This window comes from Triticum aestivum, chromosome 2A (genome assembly GCF_018294505.1).
Source record: "Triticum aestivum cultivar Chinese Spring chromosome 2A, IWGSC CS RefSeq v2.1, whole genome shotgun sequence".
Classification (NCBI taxonomy): domain Eukaryota; kingdom Viridiplantae; phylum Streptophyta; class Magnoliopsida; order Poales; family Poaceae; genus Triticum; species Triticum aestivum.
Window position 1 is genome coordinate 693,452,159 of NC_057797.1, and position 19,337 is coordinate 693,471,495.

General features: G+C 52.4%; 1 protein-coding gene across 2 annotated transcripts; it reads right to left on the minus strand.

Moving 5' to 3' along the window:
• Positions 1-4,720: 4,720 nt before the first annotated feature.
• Positions 4,721-13,401, minus strand: LOC123190296 (protein Brevis radix-like 2). Of its 2 annotated transcripts, XM_044602910.1 has the most exons (8): positions 12,838-13,401; positions 12,703-12,747; positions 12,232-12,350; positions 8,601-8,768; positions 6,029-6,426; positions 5,766-5,910; positions 5,212-5,657; positions 4,721-5,093 (listed from the first exon to the last, which is right to left on the minus strand). In XM_044602910.1, exons 4-8 carry the CDS (start codon positions 8,691-8,693, stop codon positions 5,015-5,017), a joined length of 1,161 nt encoding a protein of 386 aa, XP_044458845.1. In that variant the 5' UTR covers positions 8,694-8,768; positions 12,232-12,350; positions 12,703-12,747; positions 12,838-13,401; the 3' UTR covers positions 4,721-5,014. The 2 variants fall into 2 exon arrangements, with proteins under 2 accessions (XP_044458845.1, XP_044458846.1); XM_044602911.1 differs by lacking the exon at positions 12,703-12,747.
• Positions 13,402-19,337: the final 5,936 nt, after the last annotated feature.

Here is a 19,337-nt window from a genome sequence, read left to right on the forward strand (position 1 = left end):
GTCCATCTTCTCCTTTATAAAGTCTTTCGATGAGAAAAAAATCATAAGCGACCTTTCGGGACGAGACTCCGCCGCCACGAGGCGGAACCAATCTAGAGCTCCGGCAGAGCTGTTCTGCCGGGGATACTTCCCTCCGGGAGGGGGAAATCATCACCATCGTCATCACCAACGCTCCTCTCATCGAGAGAGGGCAATATTCATCAACATCTTCACCAGCACCATCTCATCTCCAAACCCTAGTTCATCTCTTGTATCCAATTCTTGTCCCAAAATCCGGGATTGGTGCTAGTAGGTTGCTACTAGTGTTGATTACTCCTTGTAGTTGATGCTAGTTGGTTTATTTGGTGGAAGATCATATGTTCAGATCCTATATGCATATTATTACCCCTCTGATTATGAACATGAATATGCTTTCTGAGTAGTTAAGTTTGTTTCTGAGGACAAGGGAGAAGTCTTGCTATTAGTAGTCATGTGAATTTGGTATTCGTTTGATATTTTGATAAGATGTATGTTGTCTAGCCTCTAGTGGTGTTATGTGAACGTCGACTACATAACACTTCACCATTATTTGGGCCTAGAGGAAGGCATTGGGAAGTAATAAGTAGATGATGGGTTGCTAGAGTGACAGAAGCTTAAACCCTAGTTTATGTGTTGCTTCGTAAGGGGCTGATTTGGATCCATATGTTTCATGCTATGGTTAGGTTTACCTTAATACTTTTGTTGTAGTTGCGGATGTTTGCAATAGAGGTTAATCATAAGTGGGATGCTTGTTCAAGTAAGAACATCACCCAAGCACTGGTCCACCCACATATCAAATTATCAAAGTACCGAACGCGAATCATATGAACATGATAAAAACTAGCTTGACGATATTCCCATGTGTCCTCGAGAGCACTTTTCCTATTATAAGAGTTTGTTCCGGCTTGTCCTTTGCTACAAAAAGGATTGGGCCACCTTTCTGCACCTTATTTACTTTTGTTACTTGTTGCTCGTTACCATTTACCTTATCACAAAACTATCGGCTACCACTTATTTCAGTCTTTGCAGAGAATACCTTGCTGAAAACCGCTTATCATTTCCTTCTGCTCCTCGTTGGGTTTGACACTCTTACTTATCGAAAGGACTACGATAGATCCCCTATACTTGTGGGTCATCACACCTTGACACTGTCGCTCGGCCGCTAACATTGTGATACATGGTTTTAAAATTCTAATAAATTGAAAACCCGTCTGAAATTCATGAAACTTAACATGATATCATGGAACGGCATCGACATGTTGTGGTAAAAATATTGTCCCATTTGTGGCAAGTTTGGGTATAAGCTTCTCGCAAACGAGAGCTTCTCTCACAATAAGCCTGATGGTTTCGGTAGGGAATGTGCCACCTTGGGGGACGAAACGATATCTGTTGCCTCTTCTTACTTTCAATTTTTTTCTCGTGTCAACATAGAACAACAGGAGCGTTGCGTCAACTTTTGGGATTTTTAAGGGTTCGCTTGGACATTTTTATACATTAACTGAGTTTTCTATGTGTTCATGTGCGTAATTCAAATTTGAACTACATGCACATGCTCCAGTGCGTATAAACAGGTTGAAAAATCAAATGTGTGTCCTTGGTTGCAACCTTAGGTCCCATGCAAGAAATGGGAATGAATGTCAAACACCTTTGCCACCGTCGCTCGCCCGCTAACATTAAGATACATAAAATTCTAGCAAATCAAAAACTCGTCTGAAATTCATGAAACTTGACATGCTATCATGGAACGGCATCAACATGCAGTGGTAAAAATATTGTCCCATTTGGGGCAGGTTGGGATATAAGTTTCTCACAAACCAGAGCTTCTCGCAACAAGCCCAGTTCAATCTCATTACCGGCAAGTCTCTTTACTCGTTCCGTAATGCATCATCCCGCAACTAACTCATTAGTCACATTGCTTGCAAGGCTTATAGTGATGTGTATTACCGAGAGGGCCCAGATATACATCTCCGGCAATCGGAGTGACAAATCCTAATCTCGATCTATGCCAACTCAACAAGTACCAACGGAGACACCTGTAGAGCGTCTTTATAATCACCCAGTTACGTTTTGACATTTGATAGCACACAAAGTGTTCCTCCGGTATTCGGGAGTTGCATAATTTCATAGTCTGGGAAACATGTATAAGTCATGAAGAAAGCAGTAGCAATGAAACTGTAACGACCATAATGCTAAGCTAGCGAATGGGTCTTGTCCATCACATCATTCTTCTAATGATGTGATCTCGTTCATCAAATGACAACACATGCCTATGGTTAGGAAACATAACCATCTTTGATAAACGAGCTAGTCAAGTAGAGGCATACTAGGGACACTTTGTTTTTGTCTATGTATTCACACATGTACTAAGTTTCCGGTTAATACAATTCTAGCATGAATAATAAACATTTATCATGATATAAGGAAGTAAATAATAACTTTATTATTGTCTTTAGGGCATATTTCCTTCAGATTGGGCGAGTTGTCCACACACCAGGACTTCAATATATGGCTTTTGTGTCTTCCTCAGTCTGAATTTGATCTCTTGATCCTCCAAAAAGCAGCCCACAGACACATTCAAGTGTTGAAGCTAAATATCATGGAGTTGCTAATTATGTTGCTGAGTCTTGTTGGTTACAATTGATACTACATGAATTCTAGTGTCCTCTAGTTTGGGCTACAATCGTCTAGTGTGACAACATCAGTGCCTCCTGCCTAGCCTAGCCTACAACACAGTGCAACATCAACGCACAAAGCACATCGAGAATGATCTTCATTTCGTTCGTGATCGTGTGGTTCTCGATGAAGCACGTGTGCTACATGTTCGTCCAGCTCATAGTCCATTGACTTGTTCACGAAAGGGCTGCCATCACAAGTTTTTCATGAGTCTAGTTCCAGCCTAAACGTCCTACCAAACGGGTGTTCGGACTAGGAGGGGGGTTACCTTATAATTGTACCGTTTCAACCGTGTTGTAGCTAAATGTGCACATTGTGTAAAGTCCTAGGGTCGTCTGGTTCTTGCTATCCTAAAGCTGCTCTGTCGGTATTCCCTTGCTAATTATTTGGTGCAGGATTGAAAGCCCAAGGTTTGCCAAAGATTTGGAAACAATTTATAAAGGCAACAACAAAAGAACTGTTTGGATTGATGCCCTCGTACGCCCCCACAAAAAAATTGGCATCCACCTAGCCCCTAAGTTCTCATTAGAATGGATGCCAAAATTTTGGTGCACCCAAGCCCTCCACAACATGCTAGTTCAATTCCCTGCCAGTTTTTGGCAATCGACGAGTGGTGAAAACGTTTATCATTTATTTGGTGAGCCCACGGTTGGCCGGGCCAGAATTGGTCCGAACCAAACAACCCCAGATAACTTTTTTTTCGGAAAAACTTTCAATCTATTTATCTTCAATCATGGCAGTACAACGAACACCAGAAATAAAAATTACATCCAGGTCCGTAGACCACCTAGCGATGACTATAAGCATCGAAGCGAGCTGAAGGCGCGCCGCCGTCATCGCCCCTCCATCGCCGGAGCAGGGCACAACTTATTGTAGTAGACAGTCGGGAAGTCATCGTGCTAAGGTCCCATAGGACCAGCACCCCAGAACAGCAACTGTCGCTGATGAAAAATAACGTAGATCGGAAGGATCCAAACCGAAGACACACGAACGTGGACGAACAACGACGAGATCCGAGCAAATCCACCAAAGATAGATCTGCCGGAGACACACCTCCACACGCCCACCAACGATGCTAGATGCACCGCCGGAACAGGGACTAGGCGGGAAGACATTTATTTCATCTTCAGAGAGCCGCCGCCGTCTCGCCTTCCTAAGTAGGACACAAACTCTAACAAGATTGAAAAAACGACTAAAAACGAAGCCCTCCCGCCGGCCCTTGTCAGAATTCACCGCGCCTCCATGGTCCTAGGGCCACCGGAGACGAGGCGGACCTGCGCCGGCGCCGACGAGGGGCACGAACCCTAACTTTTTTTCTTGAAGGAGGAGGAGGCAAAGCACTGGCTCTAGGTACGTGAGCCGATCCACGAACCTGTTCAACCCCAAACAACTTATTGGCGGCCAAATATTTGGCAACAAATCAAACAACAGAAAAGGAATTTGGCGTGAATAATATGTTGGTGGGGTGAGTTGGGGGGGGGGGGGGGGGGGTATACCAAACAGAACCATAGTCTTTAGGATCTCAGCCGACGCCCATGGCATGCGTGCTTTCTTTGTAGGGGCGTTCAGTTCTCTCACTCTCAAGGATATATAATATAACTCATGTAACCGGAATCAATCAAGCAAAATTTACACTCTCCAACTAAAATTGACCGTAGTATTATTTACAAAAACTATATGGATGATATTTTTTGTGGAACTTACAAAACATAGAAATACATTGTTTGCTAAGTTTTATGAAGTGGGTTCCGGTGTATCCATATTCCAAAAATCCTCTTCGGTGAAATTTCTAGTTTTATATTTATCGTATTGTTTGAGCGTATATGAAACTTTGAATTCCATGAGTGCGTTCAGATTTATTTATATTCATCATATGTGAGCGATACTATCTCTCACGAACTTCCCTGCCAATAAGCATCCCACATCGGTCAGCCTCTCCTTGGCCATGCATTTCTATGGACTTTCCCCAAACATGCCAACATCGACACGCATAAATTCACAAATTCAGTACTTCCTGACCAAATCCCACCAAGAAACGCAAAAAAACATAACACTAAATCAAACCAACGAATGAACCACATTGGTGCCTTAGAAAAGGTAAAATAAGCCAAAGACAGGCGAGCATATCAGGTTTATACATGTCTAAAGTCTACAGAAAGCAGAGGAGCACATTGAAATTCAAACGCAACCTCCATATTTCACCAAGCCGAGCACCACGGTCACCACTAGTTTGCTTCCACCTATCCGGTTATCCCTTCTTCACACTCTTTTCACCATTATCTCCCTTAATCTATCTCCAACGCCACTAGCTTAACCAGATCAACTACAGATACTGCGCCTGTATTCTGTCTCTGTTCTGCTCCCACCACACCTTCGCCCTGTCCTCGCCAAACCTCTCCCGGCTGAAAAAATAGTTACACGAACATGCATGAGATCGGGCTGATCAAACGTGTATGAATTCATATACCGATCAACCGAGAAAGGTTTTGCAAGTTCATGGATGGCGGCAGGCATATATACCTGAACCGGACGCGGCGGAGCTCGCGGGTGCCGTCGCCGAGCTCGCGGATGGTGAGGCAGACGCCGGGCTCGTCCTGCTCGATCCACTCCGTCGCCTCCATGTCGCTGACGTTGCTGATGGACACGGAGGCCTCGTCGCGGGAGGAGGTGGTGGCGCGCGATGGGTCGTAGGAGGAATGCCCGCCGGCCGCCGCGGAGTTGAGCATGTTGAAGTGGTGCGCCCAGACGTGGTCGGACGGGTCGGGCACGGCCGCCGCGGACGGGTAGTACGCCGCCCTGGTGGATGGCCCCGCCCCGTAAGGCCCCGACGGCGGCGGCATCATCGCCTTGCACGAAACGCTCCGTGACATCGGGTCTTTGCTCGACGAGGATGACGGCGGCGGCGGCGGCATCATGACGACCGGGCTGTCCCTCGTGGAGCCGCCCCGGGAATAGGACGAATCTCTCTGCAAGCGAAGCATTGCACCCGAAATAGTTCGATCAGTATGTCATTGTCATGGATGAATCAGTTCAAGTGAAGGAAACATTTCGCGTGCAACAATGCGTAAACCGACCAGAAGCGAGTCGTCGACGGAGGACGTCGGAGTGGAGCCCCCCTGCTGCGTGCCGCTGAAGGTCTGCACGTTGTACAGCTCCACGATGCGGTCGTAGTTCTCTCCCCACCACCGCTGCGCCTTCCACTTGTTAAACATCTCACGGCTACGTACGCGGCACACATTACAAGAGTTAATCAGTTCAACACCTCAACATGCATGTGCTGGACACGTCAGTTGAGCAAAAGCTAGCTGAACAAAGTAAATTGATATGCGGTAAATACCTGAAGCGGATGCGCTTGAGGTCGTTGCCGCCGCCGGGGAGCGTGACGAAGGTGATCTGCACGCCGGGCTCCACCTGCGCCGTCCACTCCCTGGGCACGGCGGCGTCCACCCCAGCGGCGACGATCTCACCGCCGTCCTCCTCGTCCACGCCCGGCCATCCGCGCCCGGTCATGTCCCACGTTGCCGACGAGGCAGCCCGCGCGCTCCCGTTCGCTGCTGCCGCAGTAGTCCTTGTGTACGCGCCGGCGTCGCTCGCGGGTCTGCCCGTCGGCGTGAAGGTAGTGTCGTCGACGAATCCCGGGTAGGGGCGTCGGTAGCTCCTGAAAGAGGGGCTCCCGGCGGCCGCCCCCTTGTAGTGCTTGCTGGAGCTGGAGAACTTGAGCACCATGTCCTTGAGCTGAAGACAACACATTGCACCGTACGTACGTACGCAGGAACGAAACCAGTTAGCCACACACCACTCACTTAGTCACTAACCGCTCATGAGTCATGAGTCATGAGTGCAATGTAACATCAGCCATGACTGGAATTAGCATAAGTAGCTACCACGCAATGCATGGTTAGTCAGTACCAACAGAAGTGCATATATACGAATTCTTTAAGGAAGGGGGCGATGGATCATGGCTGGCCAGAGAAAGGATATGCTCGTTGAGTGCTCAAGTGACTTTGAGTGACGAGCTGACTAACGAACAAGTTCACATCAAAGAAAAGTGGGTATATATGTATGGCAAGGCTACATGTAGAGCACAGATTACTACTGCTAGTACAAAGGACCACGCTACGTACATACATACAGCGAGCTAGCGATCACGCCGGATTGATACCAGTGAAATCTTTATTATCCTTTTGTCTGAAGCAAGGAACCACGCCGTGATGCATGCATGCGTTCTCCAAAGGCGGCGTATGATCCCGCCGCATGCATGCATTATGCGTTGCGTGCCTACTTCAAAAGCAGGCCCCGTGTTCGCGTGGCCCGGGCCAGCCCAGCCCCAACGGGCGGGGAGGCCCAGCCTGGGCCTAAAGGGTGGGCCGAGGCGCCGCCGTAGGCCCGTAGCCCCTGGGCGGGGGACCAGCGGGCCGGCTTTATTCGGAGACGAGGGGAAACAAAGCCGCCGAGGCATGGCTTTCCACGTACCGGCAAAACGTGATGCAGGTTGCCGGGTCCATCCCCAGTCCAGGGCACACACGGCAGCACATGAACGCAGGCGCTGTCGTCGTGGTGCGTCCACGCTACCCATGGGCTTCTCTGCTGCTCGATCTTTATTTCCACGGCAAAGGGGACGAGAGACGAATGGGCGGTGGTGAGTTTGAGAGAAAGTGAAAGAATGTCGTCGACGACGGACCCATGGGGAACCGGCAAGCAAAGCGCTCCAAAGGTGGTAGGGGGATGGGGATGGGGATCCAAGCAAAGCAAAGGAAAGGTGGCTGGCGGCCTTCTCTCCCACCACGTCTACTCATCAGTGCGCATCGTGTCCTCCCTTGACCGGCCTAGCTTTTTCCCGAGGAATGGAACGGAATGGAGCAACGTACATACTCTCGGTACGTACGTGGTGCTAAAGAAAGTGGTCGATTGAACCACTGTCATTCACGCTAGCTGCACTGCTTTTGCATCGCATCCATGGTTGCATCATAATTAGACGCGCCAAAGTCTGAAGAAAACTACGGTGTTGTGCATTTTCAGATAAAAGAAGCCTCTGGCTGGCTGGCCGACCCATCCTTATTAAGGGTCTAACTAGGAAGCTAGTGTACTTACTCATTTCCTTCATCCTTGTTAACTGGGACGCGCTCTATGTGTGTGTGTGACACAGATATGGCATATGTGCTGCAGAAGGCAACAAGGAGATGCAATGAACGAGGGACAGAAACAACAGCGTGAGGCTTGGAAGAGGACGATCGGTCGAGCTGGGCTCACGCCATTTGATTGCGTTTGCGTGGGGTGGCGGAACTACTACTCTACTCCTATAAACGAGCAAGCGCCAAAAAATTGCCAGCGGGAGCAGCCAGCAGGGCCAGGACTCCTATAACCGCATACGTATAGACAGATAGGTAGCTGATCTTCTTTGTCTGCATGTAGATGATACATCGATCAACAACCCCGGGGCTTGGCATCTTTTGCCAAAACGCAGCGGCTATCGTCCCTGCATCTGCATGCAGCTAGCCTATAACTAACTGGGCAGAGGAGGCTTTAATTCGATCGGCTGCCGCACCGGCATGCCCTGCTTGGGCAATTCCTAGGCTCACTGGCCAAGTGCTGTGCACCACTGTGCTGTAACTAATATAGGTAAGTACGTAGGCCAGTGGCAGAGGCCGTTCGTCCCGGCAGCCATTCCCGTTTCCTTTCCCTATTAACTGCAACCTTCGATCGACCCCTCTATCCTCTGGTCTCCTACCCAGGCTGACAGACGAGACAACACAAGCATTGCATATACACTGTACAGTATGAACAGGGAGAGAGAGATAAAGAAGAGCAGGTACTGGCAGGTGCGTCCTTAGAAAAAACAGTGGTACACTCGGTCCAGGAGAGTGGCACGCACGCTGGTACACTAGTGGTTGGAGAGAGACAGATGGTACCTGTGAGGTGAGAGACCTGGCGGCCGGCGTGGCCGCGGCACGGGAGCCGTCCTCCCCGCCTTCCTTGGCGGAGCACGCGATGCAGGCCAGCATCTTCGGGCCGGCCTCCAACGCTCAGCAGCACGGGTCGGTCAATCGCCTCTCGCTGCTGCACCGCGCGCGCTCTACCTGCACACAACAGAACAGAATATATAGCGAGCACACATGGCAACGTGCATTCATTGGTGGTGGTACCGTGACGTACGATATCATATCTAAGAGACGCCCTGTAGTAATTGACACTTTGACACGCACATGCATGCAGGCGGTGCAAATTAAAACTACAGATAGTGTGCGCGCATACGACCGAACGCAGTATCCATATGTGAGATCTGCGAGTGTGAGAGAGAGGGTCAAGTCAAACATTGGTGAGGCGGGTGCAGGTCAAACATTAATTGTACTGTACACTACTGTGGATATTGCATGGTGGTGCTACTTCTTTAATGCCACAATATCGGTCGTACTCTACGAGTGTACTACTAGCTAGAACGACGGGCCGTAACAAATACGTACGGATTCTGGCACCACGCCATTTCAATGTCACGGCACTGCTGCTCAGTCACTACTCACTGCGCGGACATGGACTGTTCGACCACGGGACCGTCCCGGCCCGCACGTGCGCGCGGGACGCCGACGAGCGCGGCTAGCTACATAGTACCACCCGTGTCAGCCCCTCAGCAGAGCGATCGACCGAGCTGAATTTGCGCCGCCCGGCAAGCGGTGAGACATGCAGATCAACTGTGAGGATTAAGGGCATCTTCAGCCGTTGGCCTTTCAGGAGGGGGCAAAAAATCGCTCCCCGGAGGCGCGCCGGCGCTAAACCGCGCACTGGGGGCGTAATGCCCCCAGTCGCGACGCCCACGTTTTTTTAAAAAATTCAAATACAGCGCAAACACGACTGAAATTTAACGCAAGCATCGGCGAGTTCGTTCAAACTTAAACATATTTTACAAAAAAAGAAAAAAACTTCCGCGGGCTACCCCCGCCGTCTCCCTCGCCGCCCGCCCACGCGGTTTACATGCCGAGGAGGCGGTAGAACCGCGTGTAGTCGCCGCCGCCGCCGCCGTCGTCGTCGTCGTCGTCGCCGCCGCCGCCTGCGCCTCCGCCGTCCCTGTCCCTGCTGCATCCCTCCTCCGGTTGGCGCGGCGGGTTGGACGGTCCGGGGGCGTCGTCGTCGCTGTCGAGGACCACGACGCCGTGCTCGTCCTCGCGCCCACGCTTGCGGGCGGCGATCTCCTCCAGGGCTCGGCGCTGCCGGACCATCTCGTCGCGGAGGTAGTCGTCTCGTGCCCACCGCAGGGCGTCCTCGTCGGAGATGCCGCGCCGGGTTATCTCCTCGTACTCCGCGGGGAGGTCGCGCTCCGGCTTGGGCTTGACGAGGACGAAGCGGCCGGTGGGTGGGGAGGCGTTGGCGCCGATGCGGACGCCGGAGTTGCGCGTGCGGGCACTGACCGGCGTGCCCTGGGGCTCCGGCTTGACGGGGAGGGAGGCAGGGCGAGCCGCCGGATGACGAGGAGGACCCCCCCGGTCTCCATGCGCCTCGGGGTCCAGGAGCTTCCCCGGCGGCGTGAGAAGGACGGGGGATCGGGGTACTCGAGGCGCGGCGTGTTGCCGCCCTCGATGTACTCGAGGGCGGCCTCCAACGTGCGCCCGGGCACGCCCCACCACCGGCGCCGGCCATTGGAGTTGAGCCTGCCGGAGGGCACGACGCCGTTGGTGGCCTCGAGCTGCTCGGCGTGACGGCGGCGGAAGTAGGGCTCCCAGAGCGGGCTGTCGGGGACGTACCGTGGCCCCTCCCTCGCCGCCCGTGGCAGGGACGTGCGGATGCGTGTGATCTCCGCACGCCGCGCCGCCCCGGTGGGTGGTGGTGGCACCGGCACGCCGCCGGCGCTGATGCTCCACGCGCCGGGCACCCGCATGTCCGGCGGGACCGGGTACCCGGCCTCGTAAAGGAGGCGAGCCTCGTCTTCGTGGAGATGGCGGCGACCGAAGCCGTTCGCCGCCGCGCCGTCACCAGGGAAGCGCTCGGCCATGGGTGGAGACGGCGAGAGAGAGGAGAGGGAGGAACGACGACGACGAGAGAGAGGAGAGGGAGGAACGACGACGGCGAGAGAGTGTGATCGCCGAGCACGCTGGTGCGCGTCTTATATAGGCCGAGACGCCGCCCGTACGCGTGGCCGCCGTGTGTACGCGTGGCGGGCGAGGGACGCGCGTCGTCCGGCCTTCACTGCGCCGCCCGTGAGGCATCAATGGCGCAGGCTGACCCGGCGAGGCAGCGCGGCAGCTTTGGCATTGATTCGCCGCGGGAAACGAGGCGATGAGGACGATGAAGAGGCGAGAAGAGAGCCGTGTCGCTGACGCGGCGGGCCCGCGGCTTTTTTGCGCCAAAAAAGTTCGCCTGTTGCCCCCGGGCGCCCCCCAACGCGCCGGGTCCGGCCTGGATCCGCCGGCGCTGTTTTCGGCCCAGGCCAGCGAAAATCGGGCTACTGGGGACGCGACTGGGCCGATTTTTCGACGCCGGCGTAAAAAAAATGCCTAGGAAGGCCTTCCTGGGCGCGCGGCTAGAGATGCCCTGACTATGGCCGAGATAGAGCTCTCACCGGCGCCTAACCGGGGCAGGCCAGCGAGAAGAACAGTGCTAGGAGGAAGACTGCTACAGTGCTACTCATAATACTGTAAGGAGTGCGATGCAATTAACCCATGTCCATTAGCAGCATGCGTGCATGCATGCACCGGCAGGCAGCAGACCAGGCTGTTCTCACGCAGCAGCGTAGAGAAAAACACTGTGAAGACAAAGTGAGGAGACATGGCCGGAGCGCCGAGAGCGCGGGCATGCAGAGCGCAGAGTCACGCAGGTAGATGCACAGAGAGACGCAACAAAATCTTCAACGTTCGACCTGCGATCGACGCGTCTGCCTGGCTGGTCAGACCTAGCTACTGCCCGGAGAGCGCCGCGCCCATGACGTACGTGCGTCGCATGCATGAGAAAACAAATGCAAATACGCATGCAAGCTGGCGTAAATGACGCGCAGCGAAGCTTCTCTTCACGTCGACGCCGCTGTCACTCTACGTATACAGTACTACTACTACGCTGGTGGTCTACTCGTCGACGATGTTTAAATCCAGATGAGCGCGACGTCCGACGCGGGACAGAAGCGTATGGGGAAGAAAGAGTCGACACAAGACAGCAGCATCAGCATCAGCTAGCTCGCCGCGCGAGGCACATTGAGCTACAGTCGTGGTAGCATCACTGCTGCATGCAGTAGTATGGCCCCCGAGATCAACGTATTGCCTCGACATTCTTTATCTTTTTTACCCCTTCAGGCGCCGGGCCCGGCCCCAAAAGCGACCAGCCATCGAGTGTCTGCGCCGCGGGGCCCCCGCCGCTGATCCTCTTTAATTTTTCAAAATCTTTCGCTTTGGCAGCACCTCTTCACAAATCTAGGCCAGGTGGCCGCTCGGCCTTCCCAACCAACCTTAAACAAGCCATTAATGGGCCGATGTTTACTGATGAGGACACTGATTAATGGCGATGCTAGAGCGTAAGCTAACCACACTGACCGGCCGGTGAGGATGAGATGATGGTACTTACAGAAGGCAACCGACGGCTTCCCGCCCGGTAGATATCGCCGCTGTTCCTGGCCGGCACCTTGGCTGGTCTACCCGTCGCGTGAACAGAGTGCGCGCGGTGTATCTTGACGCCGAGATGATCTGAAAATCAATGTAAACAAAGCAATCTGAAAAATCGGTGAAAATGTCTATATTCTTCAGGGGAAAATATATAGGGATGACACGACATGAGCTGACAAGGGAGGAGAGCGTAATCAAGAGCGTATACGTAATACGGTTTTGGTGTTAAACTTGATTGGAAACAGCTGTTGGGGTTTCACTTTTGGAGAACGGAACGGCGAGCAGCACGCAGTGCAAGCTGGGCGCGGGGAGAAAAAGGCGTAACGATCGACACGAGGGCAAGCAGAGAGGAAGGAAGGCATAAATGGAGGAAGAACGGCAGGCGACACGAACGCGGTGCGTCAGTGCCGGCCGTTTCGATTCGAGCGCGCACCTTCTCCGCCTCTTGCCGGCCGGCGTGGCGAGGAGGGCACTACTCCTACAAATTAATGGAGTGGAGTAGTTAGAGGACGAGGGAGTGGAGAAGCACGGTGGCCAACCGCATTGACCGGTGGGGTGGAGTACTTACTGCCAACTGACGGACTCCCGCCCGGCTGACACCGCCGCTGCTCCCGGCCGGCCCCCGTGGCGAGTTTACCCGTCGTGTAAGGTAAACGGTGCACCACCAGCTGCTACTGAGATCTCCTCCGACCCGTATGGATCGCGTATCAAAGGCGGCAGGTAGGGGTGGAGGCGTCGGCGGTGACGGTACGGCCGGCGGCAGCCCTTGCAGTGGCCTAGAGCGGCGCCGGAAGATCAGAAGCCGTGCTGGAAGGTCAGGGCGGAGCGAGGATTCGACGGGGAAGGAAGGGAAATAAAAGGTGGGAGTAGTACGGGGCAGAGGAGTAGAGCTTGGCTAGCCTTGAGAGTTTTTATTTGCGAGATGCAGGCATGCAGCGTAGGCTTCCCTTCTGGAAGGCGCAGCCGAGGAAACGAGACTGGACGCCGTGGAGGGAGCGAGGGAGATTCCTTTCACAGAAGAAGCGATGGGGAAGAGGAGAGACCGGAGCCACAGGGGAATGCGGCTGGTGTCCGGAGCTCTCGTCTGGACGGTCCGATCGTTGCGCGCCCCGGTCGATCCGGCACTCTCCGCCGAAATCTAGGCCAGGGGCGTGGGCGGCGGGCCCCGTGACAACTTCGGCCGTCCGATCCTGGCCGTGCGGCCGCAGCAGCTATATCTTCTGGTCGCCAAGGTCAAGTCAACACATGTTCAACATTCAAAAAAGAAAAAGTCGACGCATGTTCCGTGAGGTCGATTTTTTGTTCCTTGCAAATGTCGTATTGGATATATTTCTTTCCTCCCTTTTTTCAGGCAATATTGGATATATCCAAATGCAGCATTTTTTTGTTGACTATCTACACGGTCCACACAACACCGCATTGTCAAATGTTTTCTTTTGTTATAAAAATGATTCACCATGATCTAGCAAACGGTTGTGTTTTAAATTTTTAACGAGGTTTCTGGCGGGTAAATAGTGTCCATCCAAATCCAACTGACCTCCCTTTTGGTACACTTTAGGTCTCGATCGATGCAACTAGGTACAAATGGACATGTATATGTTTTTTTGGCAAAATGAGTTGTCCCCCAAGTTTTGTTTATAGAAGCCAATGTATATGCTAGTACTGAGAAAATTGAAATTCGTTAACCGATCTCAAATCTTTTGCCTCTTCTATTAGAAGTTGTCAGATGCTGTTAAATTGTGATATTATATACATATGGCAGCACATGAACGGGCACTGGATTGATCCAAGTTCATGATACTTATTTGTAGGGTCATTTGCAAACTGTCAAACTCTATTTTTCTCTTATTTAATGAATGAGGCAAATCTTTTGCGTTTGATTTAAAAAAAATCAATTATCCACCCGACAATGTCCGTCAACAATTTTTATTTTATTAAAATGACCCGGTATGCTCTAACCCACACCGCTAGTCCACCTCAACTAATAAATCTGCTTTGGAATTATTCCAATTTGTCGCTGAGAAACTACTACGTATGGTCAGAAGCACGTGCATACACGGTTATTGGGTATATCGGGATTAATCAGTTATAAGCGAACGTCTCAATACCCATATTTTGTGTTTGATTTTATTGAAATGTTGTCGCATGGTCCACATAACGACACCCATCCATCTACAGGACCATGTTCGTACAGTTCAACATATATGTCCACTCTAATTTGTACGATTGTAGTTTAGGTAGTACTATGCACGGATGGATGTGGGGAACTAGAGAGATCTAAATTCCTCATTTATAAGCATCGTCTCCTTCATAGTCCAACTAACCATGTGTGTACACCTGTTTATTTATTTTTTTATTAAAATAATCCTACACAGTCGTGCCCTCAACAAATATGTTACTCGCAATTTTTTTCGATAGTCCATCCATCATTTCGTATGCACATAAATACTCGTTTCATCATTCGTATTTCACATTTTCCCTGCATTTGCTTTATGCTTGTACCTTGGGTATATATGTGATAATTTTTGTAAGAACTCTTAACAACAACGGGTCTCATCGCAAAAGAAACCACAATTTTTTTGTTTCCATCCATTTTTACCTTTTTTTTTTGTTATTATGATGGTTTCCTGTCTTTATTCCCCAATATTTCATGTTTTTCTCATTCCATATCTCTTTTTACCGTTTCCCTATCTTTTCTGTTTTCCAAACTTTTGCCTAACCACATTTGGCCGATTCCATCTTGTCTCACCGCTTTTTTGCCTTTTATTTACGGCATTTGCACGTCCACGCATGCAATTTTGTTTCCCGACAATTCCCTAACCACATTTGGCAGTTCTCGTCTTTTGTTCGGCCGTTTTAAATCTTCTCCTGACGACGGTTTGGCCGTACGCGTTTTCACATGCCTACAACTACAAGCCAGTAGCTATTTTGACGTGGCAAAATGTTTGGATCCTTGTCCGTTCGGCGCATGCGGCCCGCTCCAGTCGTACGCATACTGTAGCTCAAGGATAGCGTAGTACTCCTACTACTGTGCAGTGGAGATAGCAGCACAGTGGCCGGTGCTTGACCAAGGACCAACGGGAAAAAGGATAATACAACATTAAATATGCTAAAAATGGCGTTTCTTATTTCTTGGATTCAAAGCTGAAAGTTCAAAATAAACGGTAGGAGGGAGGGGGAGCGCATGCAGTGGCTCCCGCGGTATACTCACTTGGGGGCTTTAGGTGATGGTCGATCTGCATAGTTTCTTGAGAAAGTGTAGGACTGGGTACTTGGTGACGCTGGGACAGTGCAAAAGCTAAAGAGCAAAAGTGATTGAATAGGAGTAGTTCCTTGGGCTTGGGGTGGCGGAGAAAAGAAGTTCACGTACAATTTGTTTTTTAGAGGGGAGGCGTTTGCCCGGCTTTAGCGAACCGAAGCCCTTACGGTCTACAAGGGACTCGATGATCACCTGTCTTCCGGCACGTTTGCCGCGGTTCCTTCCACGCCGGCTGAAGGCACCTCGTGGCGCAGACGGATACGTTTCGCCGTATTTGTTGGAGACAGGCGAGTGCGTGCGTTTCAGTTCCGTTGTTTGTACAGCATGATTGTAGACAGTACGCGCAGTCGGCTGGAGACCATCGATCACGATTTTCACACAAGTCCCGAACGAATGAACGGGAAATGTTTTGGGATCCCAATGGCCGGGCGTCACATCGCGCATGCGAAAGCAGATTCCCTGGCCCTGCCCCTGCCAAGGCCGAGAGCCCGAGACCGATGAGTTCGTTCCGCACAAGTGACGGCCTCTCTTTCCCGGATGGTGGAACGGAGCAGCATTGGATCGTCCCGCATTTTGATGCCCCAATTGCACCGCATGCATTGGGGTGGGGGGGGGGGGGGGGGGGACTCGCGCGCTCGGGTGGTGGGTGCGTCGCGGTCGCGGTCAAAGTGGCAGATCAAATCAGCTGGCGCGTCGCACGTACGGCCCGCGCAGCCTTATTAAGCCCGGCCTCGGGCAGCCGGGCTCTCCTTTTCCTCCCCCCGATCGAGTTTTCGGATCGTGTCGGGCCGGCCTCGACAGCGGGTTTACGATCGCTACGAATAAGCCAGGACGGACGACGGGAGATTTTTTTTATTTTTGAGGGACGGGAGCTGATGCAAAGCGGAAGGCTACTACTACTACGAGTGGTACGTTGCATTGATCCACCTGCACGGCGCTGCATGCGTGCCGTCGCAACTTTTGATGGAGCAGCAGCCACAGCCAGCAGGGGCTACCGGGCCGGGAGCGCGCCCTAGGTGCTAGGCCATGTAGCAGCCCACTGTGCCGAGCTCTGTGCCCATCCGGTCTATCTCTCCTTGGCTCTCGAGCAAGACACTACTGTAGGACACGTTCAATGCAGCTGCAAGCTGCTACTCATATGGCATATACTCCTACCTGTCTATCGCCAATCGCCAGCTGATCGATCCACGGCGATGTGCATGCACCTAGGGTGAATCCAACGGCCGACCCAGCGACCCAAACGGATAGGTTGTTGTTCTCTCCATTTTCAGCTCAAATTTGGATTAGGTTTCCCTCCAATGCGGACACACCGTGAACGCCCTCTCCTTGTCCTCACGTGGCCCGCCTATCGGTGTCAATAGGTCAATACCCCCCCCCCCCCTCTTCTTCCCACTCCCCATCGAGCTCGAGCTCCCCGGCCTCTTCACCCTCGCCGCCACCACCCAGACTCTATCCGCTTCACCACCACTAGTCCTCCCCCCCACCACACACACATACACACACACGCCGACGTCGGCACCGAGTCCCCACTGCGACGTCGTTTCCACCTCATGTCACCGATGGTGTAGCTCCAATCTTTCTGAGCTATTGTTTAGTACCCTGTGAAAACATGAAACGTTTAAACTACATGGGAGGTTATGACCGTTTGTGTTCATGCATAATATGATTGTAGAGGATGAGCGTGATGACAACATCTATTACCAAGGGTGGGATTGCTAGGGTTTAAACTACATGGGAGGTTATGACCGTTTGTGTTCATGCATAATATGATTGTAGAGGATGAGCGTGATGACAACATCTATTACCAAGGGTGGGATTGCTAGGGTGATTTGGTTGAGCCCGAGAATGGAGCGGCAACGTTTGCACAGTTCATCCAACTTCATCATGAAATATGTCATCGGACAACTCACATTCGACTTCAAAATGATTTAGACATTGTTTCTTTTAAGGTTGCTCCTCACATATGTCATGTGGTGACTTCAAAATGATTTGGTTGAGTACACGTGCACTCACATGAGAAACCAATAGTTGTATCTTCTCGTTTTCTTCCAATTTATTTAAAGTATGTGATTTTTATTTTTGATTGTAAACTATTGATTCTATTACTTTTTTTGCGAACACGCAAAAGGCTTGCGCGTCGGTGTATTAAGGTAGGGGAGAAAAGAAATAATACAGAGTAGCTACAAACAGCGGCAAACAATGGCCACGACGCTCATGTAAACTTGACTTATTTATTTAATCATGTGCAATGTTTTATTTATTTGGTTGTAAATGTATAGAATGGCCAGAATAACAAGTTGATTAAAAAAAGGCTGACATGATGAACCAAATGGATCGTCTCGTTGGGTGCCATGCATGGCCAGAAAAGAACGAACAAGGGACGGACGCCTACCCGCCTGATCATCCAAACAACGAAAATGAACACATTTTACATCCGTTTGGATCGGCTCGTTGGAGCCGCCCTTCTCTTCTCTCGATGGTTTTCCGAGCGCGGCCAAAGGGAGAGGACGGGGAAAACGACCAGACGGGGGTAGTGTGAGGCCAGAGAGAGGCGAGGCGTGTTGTGGAGCGGACAAATCGAGGTTTTCTCCGACGCCAAAGCGAGCAAATCTTTGAGGAAAGGCGCGCGGCAGCTAGCACGGCACGATGCACCGAGCCCGGTGAGGAAGGGATGGGCCATGTGACTAGTATGTGAGCAGCCTTTGGGAAAAGGCCACTCGAGTCCGGTCGAGTCCAGTCGAGCGCAGTCGAGTCCATGTCCATGCCCGTCTCTTTCTCTCCATGGCCAGCTCGATCAGCCATCAGGCTCGCCGCCTAACCAGTGACTGATTCGAGACGGACGTCCACGAATTGAAAGGGCGTGCAAGCGCAAACAAAAGCAGCGCCGCGCCTTGTCCAGTCGGGCGCCGGTCGAGTTCCCAAGCGTGCACGCGGCGCTCCCGGCCGTAGTCCCCGAGCACGCCGGGTGACACGCGCGCGCGCACGGGAGACAGCGAGCGACGCCGACGTCTCCTCACGCTCGATCCGGCCAGGTACGGGCTTCCATGCATGCATGCATGCATGCCTCGCTCGTGTGCGTGCGTGCGTGCGTACACTGCATCGACGGAGCGACGTACATGCAATGCAATGCTCGGCTCGGCTGGTGGCAACACACTGATGCACGCAAGCTAGCTGCGCCACCGGAGATCGAGCGGTCGATCGCGACGGCTCAGTGCGCGCGCGGGCGCCGGCGCCGTCCTGTTGGCCGCGCATGCACATGCACGGCGCGCACGTACGTGTGTACGTGCGTGTCTACAGGCGCATGCAGCCTTTAGGGCGCTGTTAGTGAACAGGCCAGCCTCTGAAACGAGGCACCTGATCGACGGCTGGCTCGCTCGACTCAGGCTCGGTTTCTTCCTGGATGGGTTTTCGCACGCTGCGTGCATGGCATGGCATGGCATGCCCTGGCCACGGGCGTACCCGGCCGGCCGGACGCGCGTCAGGCCGGTCTCGCCATTTACAGCGCGACCACGTACGACGCGGCGGCATGCAAATGCATGCATTGACCGCCACTCGCGCCAGCTGGAACGCACGGCCCCTACCCTACAAGGCCACGACCAAAGTCGTCGTTGCATGCGAGCGCAGACGCCTCAGCACCTGTGTCGCCCACTGGCTCGCTCGCTCGCTCGCTTTGGGCTTTGGCGCAGCCGCTGCTAGCTCCAGTGCCGCTGCCTGCCTGCCTGCCTGCCTGCCAAAGCAAAGATACCATGGCTGGGCACGTATGCATGCGATACTTACTACGCGTGCCTCTGCTATCGCTGCGATGAAAG

Coding starts and splice junctions, on each gene's coding strand:
- LOC123190296 (XM_044602911.1), bottom strand. CDS start 8,693: ATGCTGGCCTGCATCGCGTGCTCCGCCAAGGAAGGCGGGGAGGACGGC. Junction 6,427..8,600: donor CCAGGTCTCTCACCTCACAG/GTACCATCTGTC, acceptor TGTTGTCTTCAG/CTCAAGGACATGGTGCTCAA. Junction 5,094..5,211: donor CTCCGCCGCGTCCGGTTCAG/GTATATATGCCT, acceptor CTATTTTTTCAG/CCGGGAGAGGTTTGGCGAGG.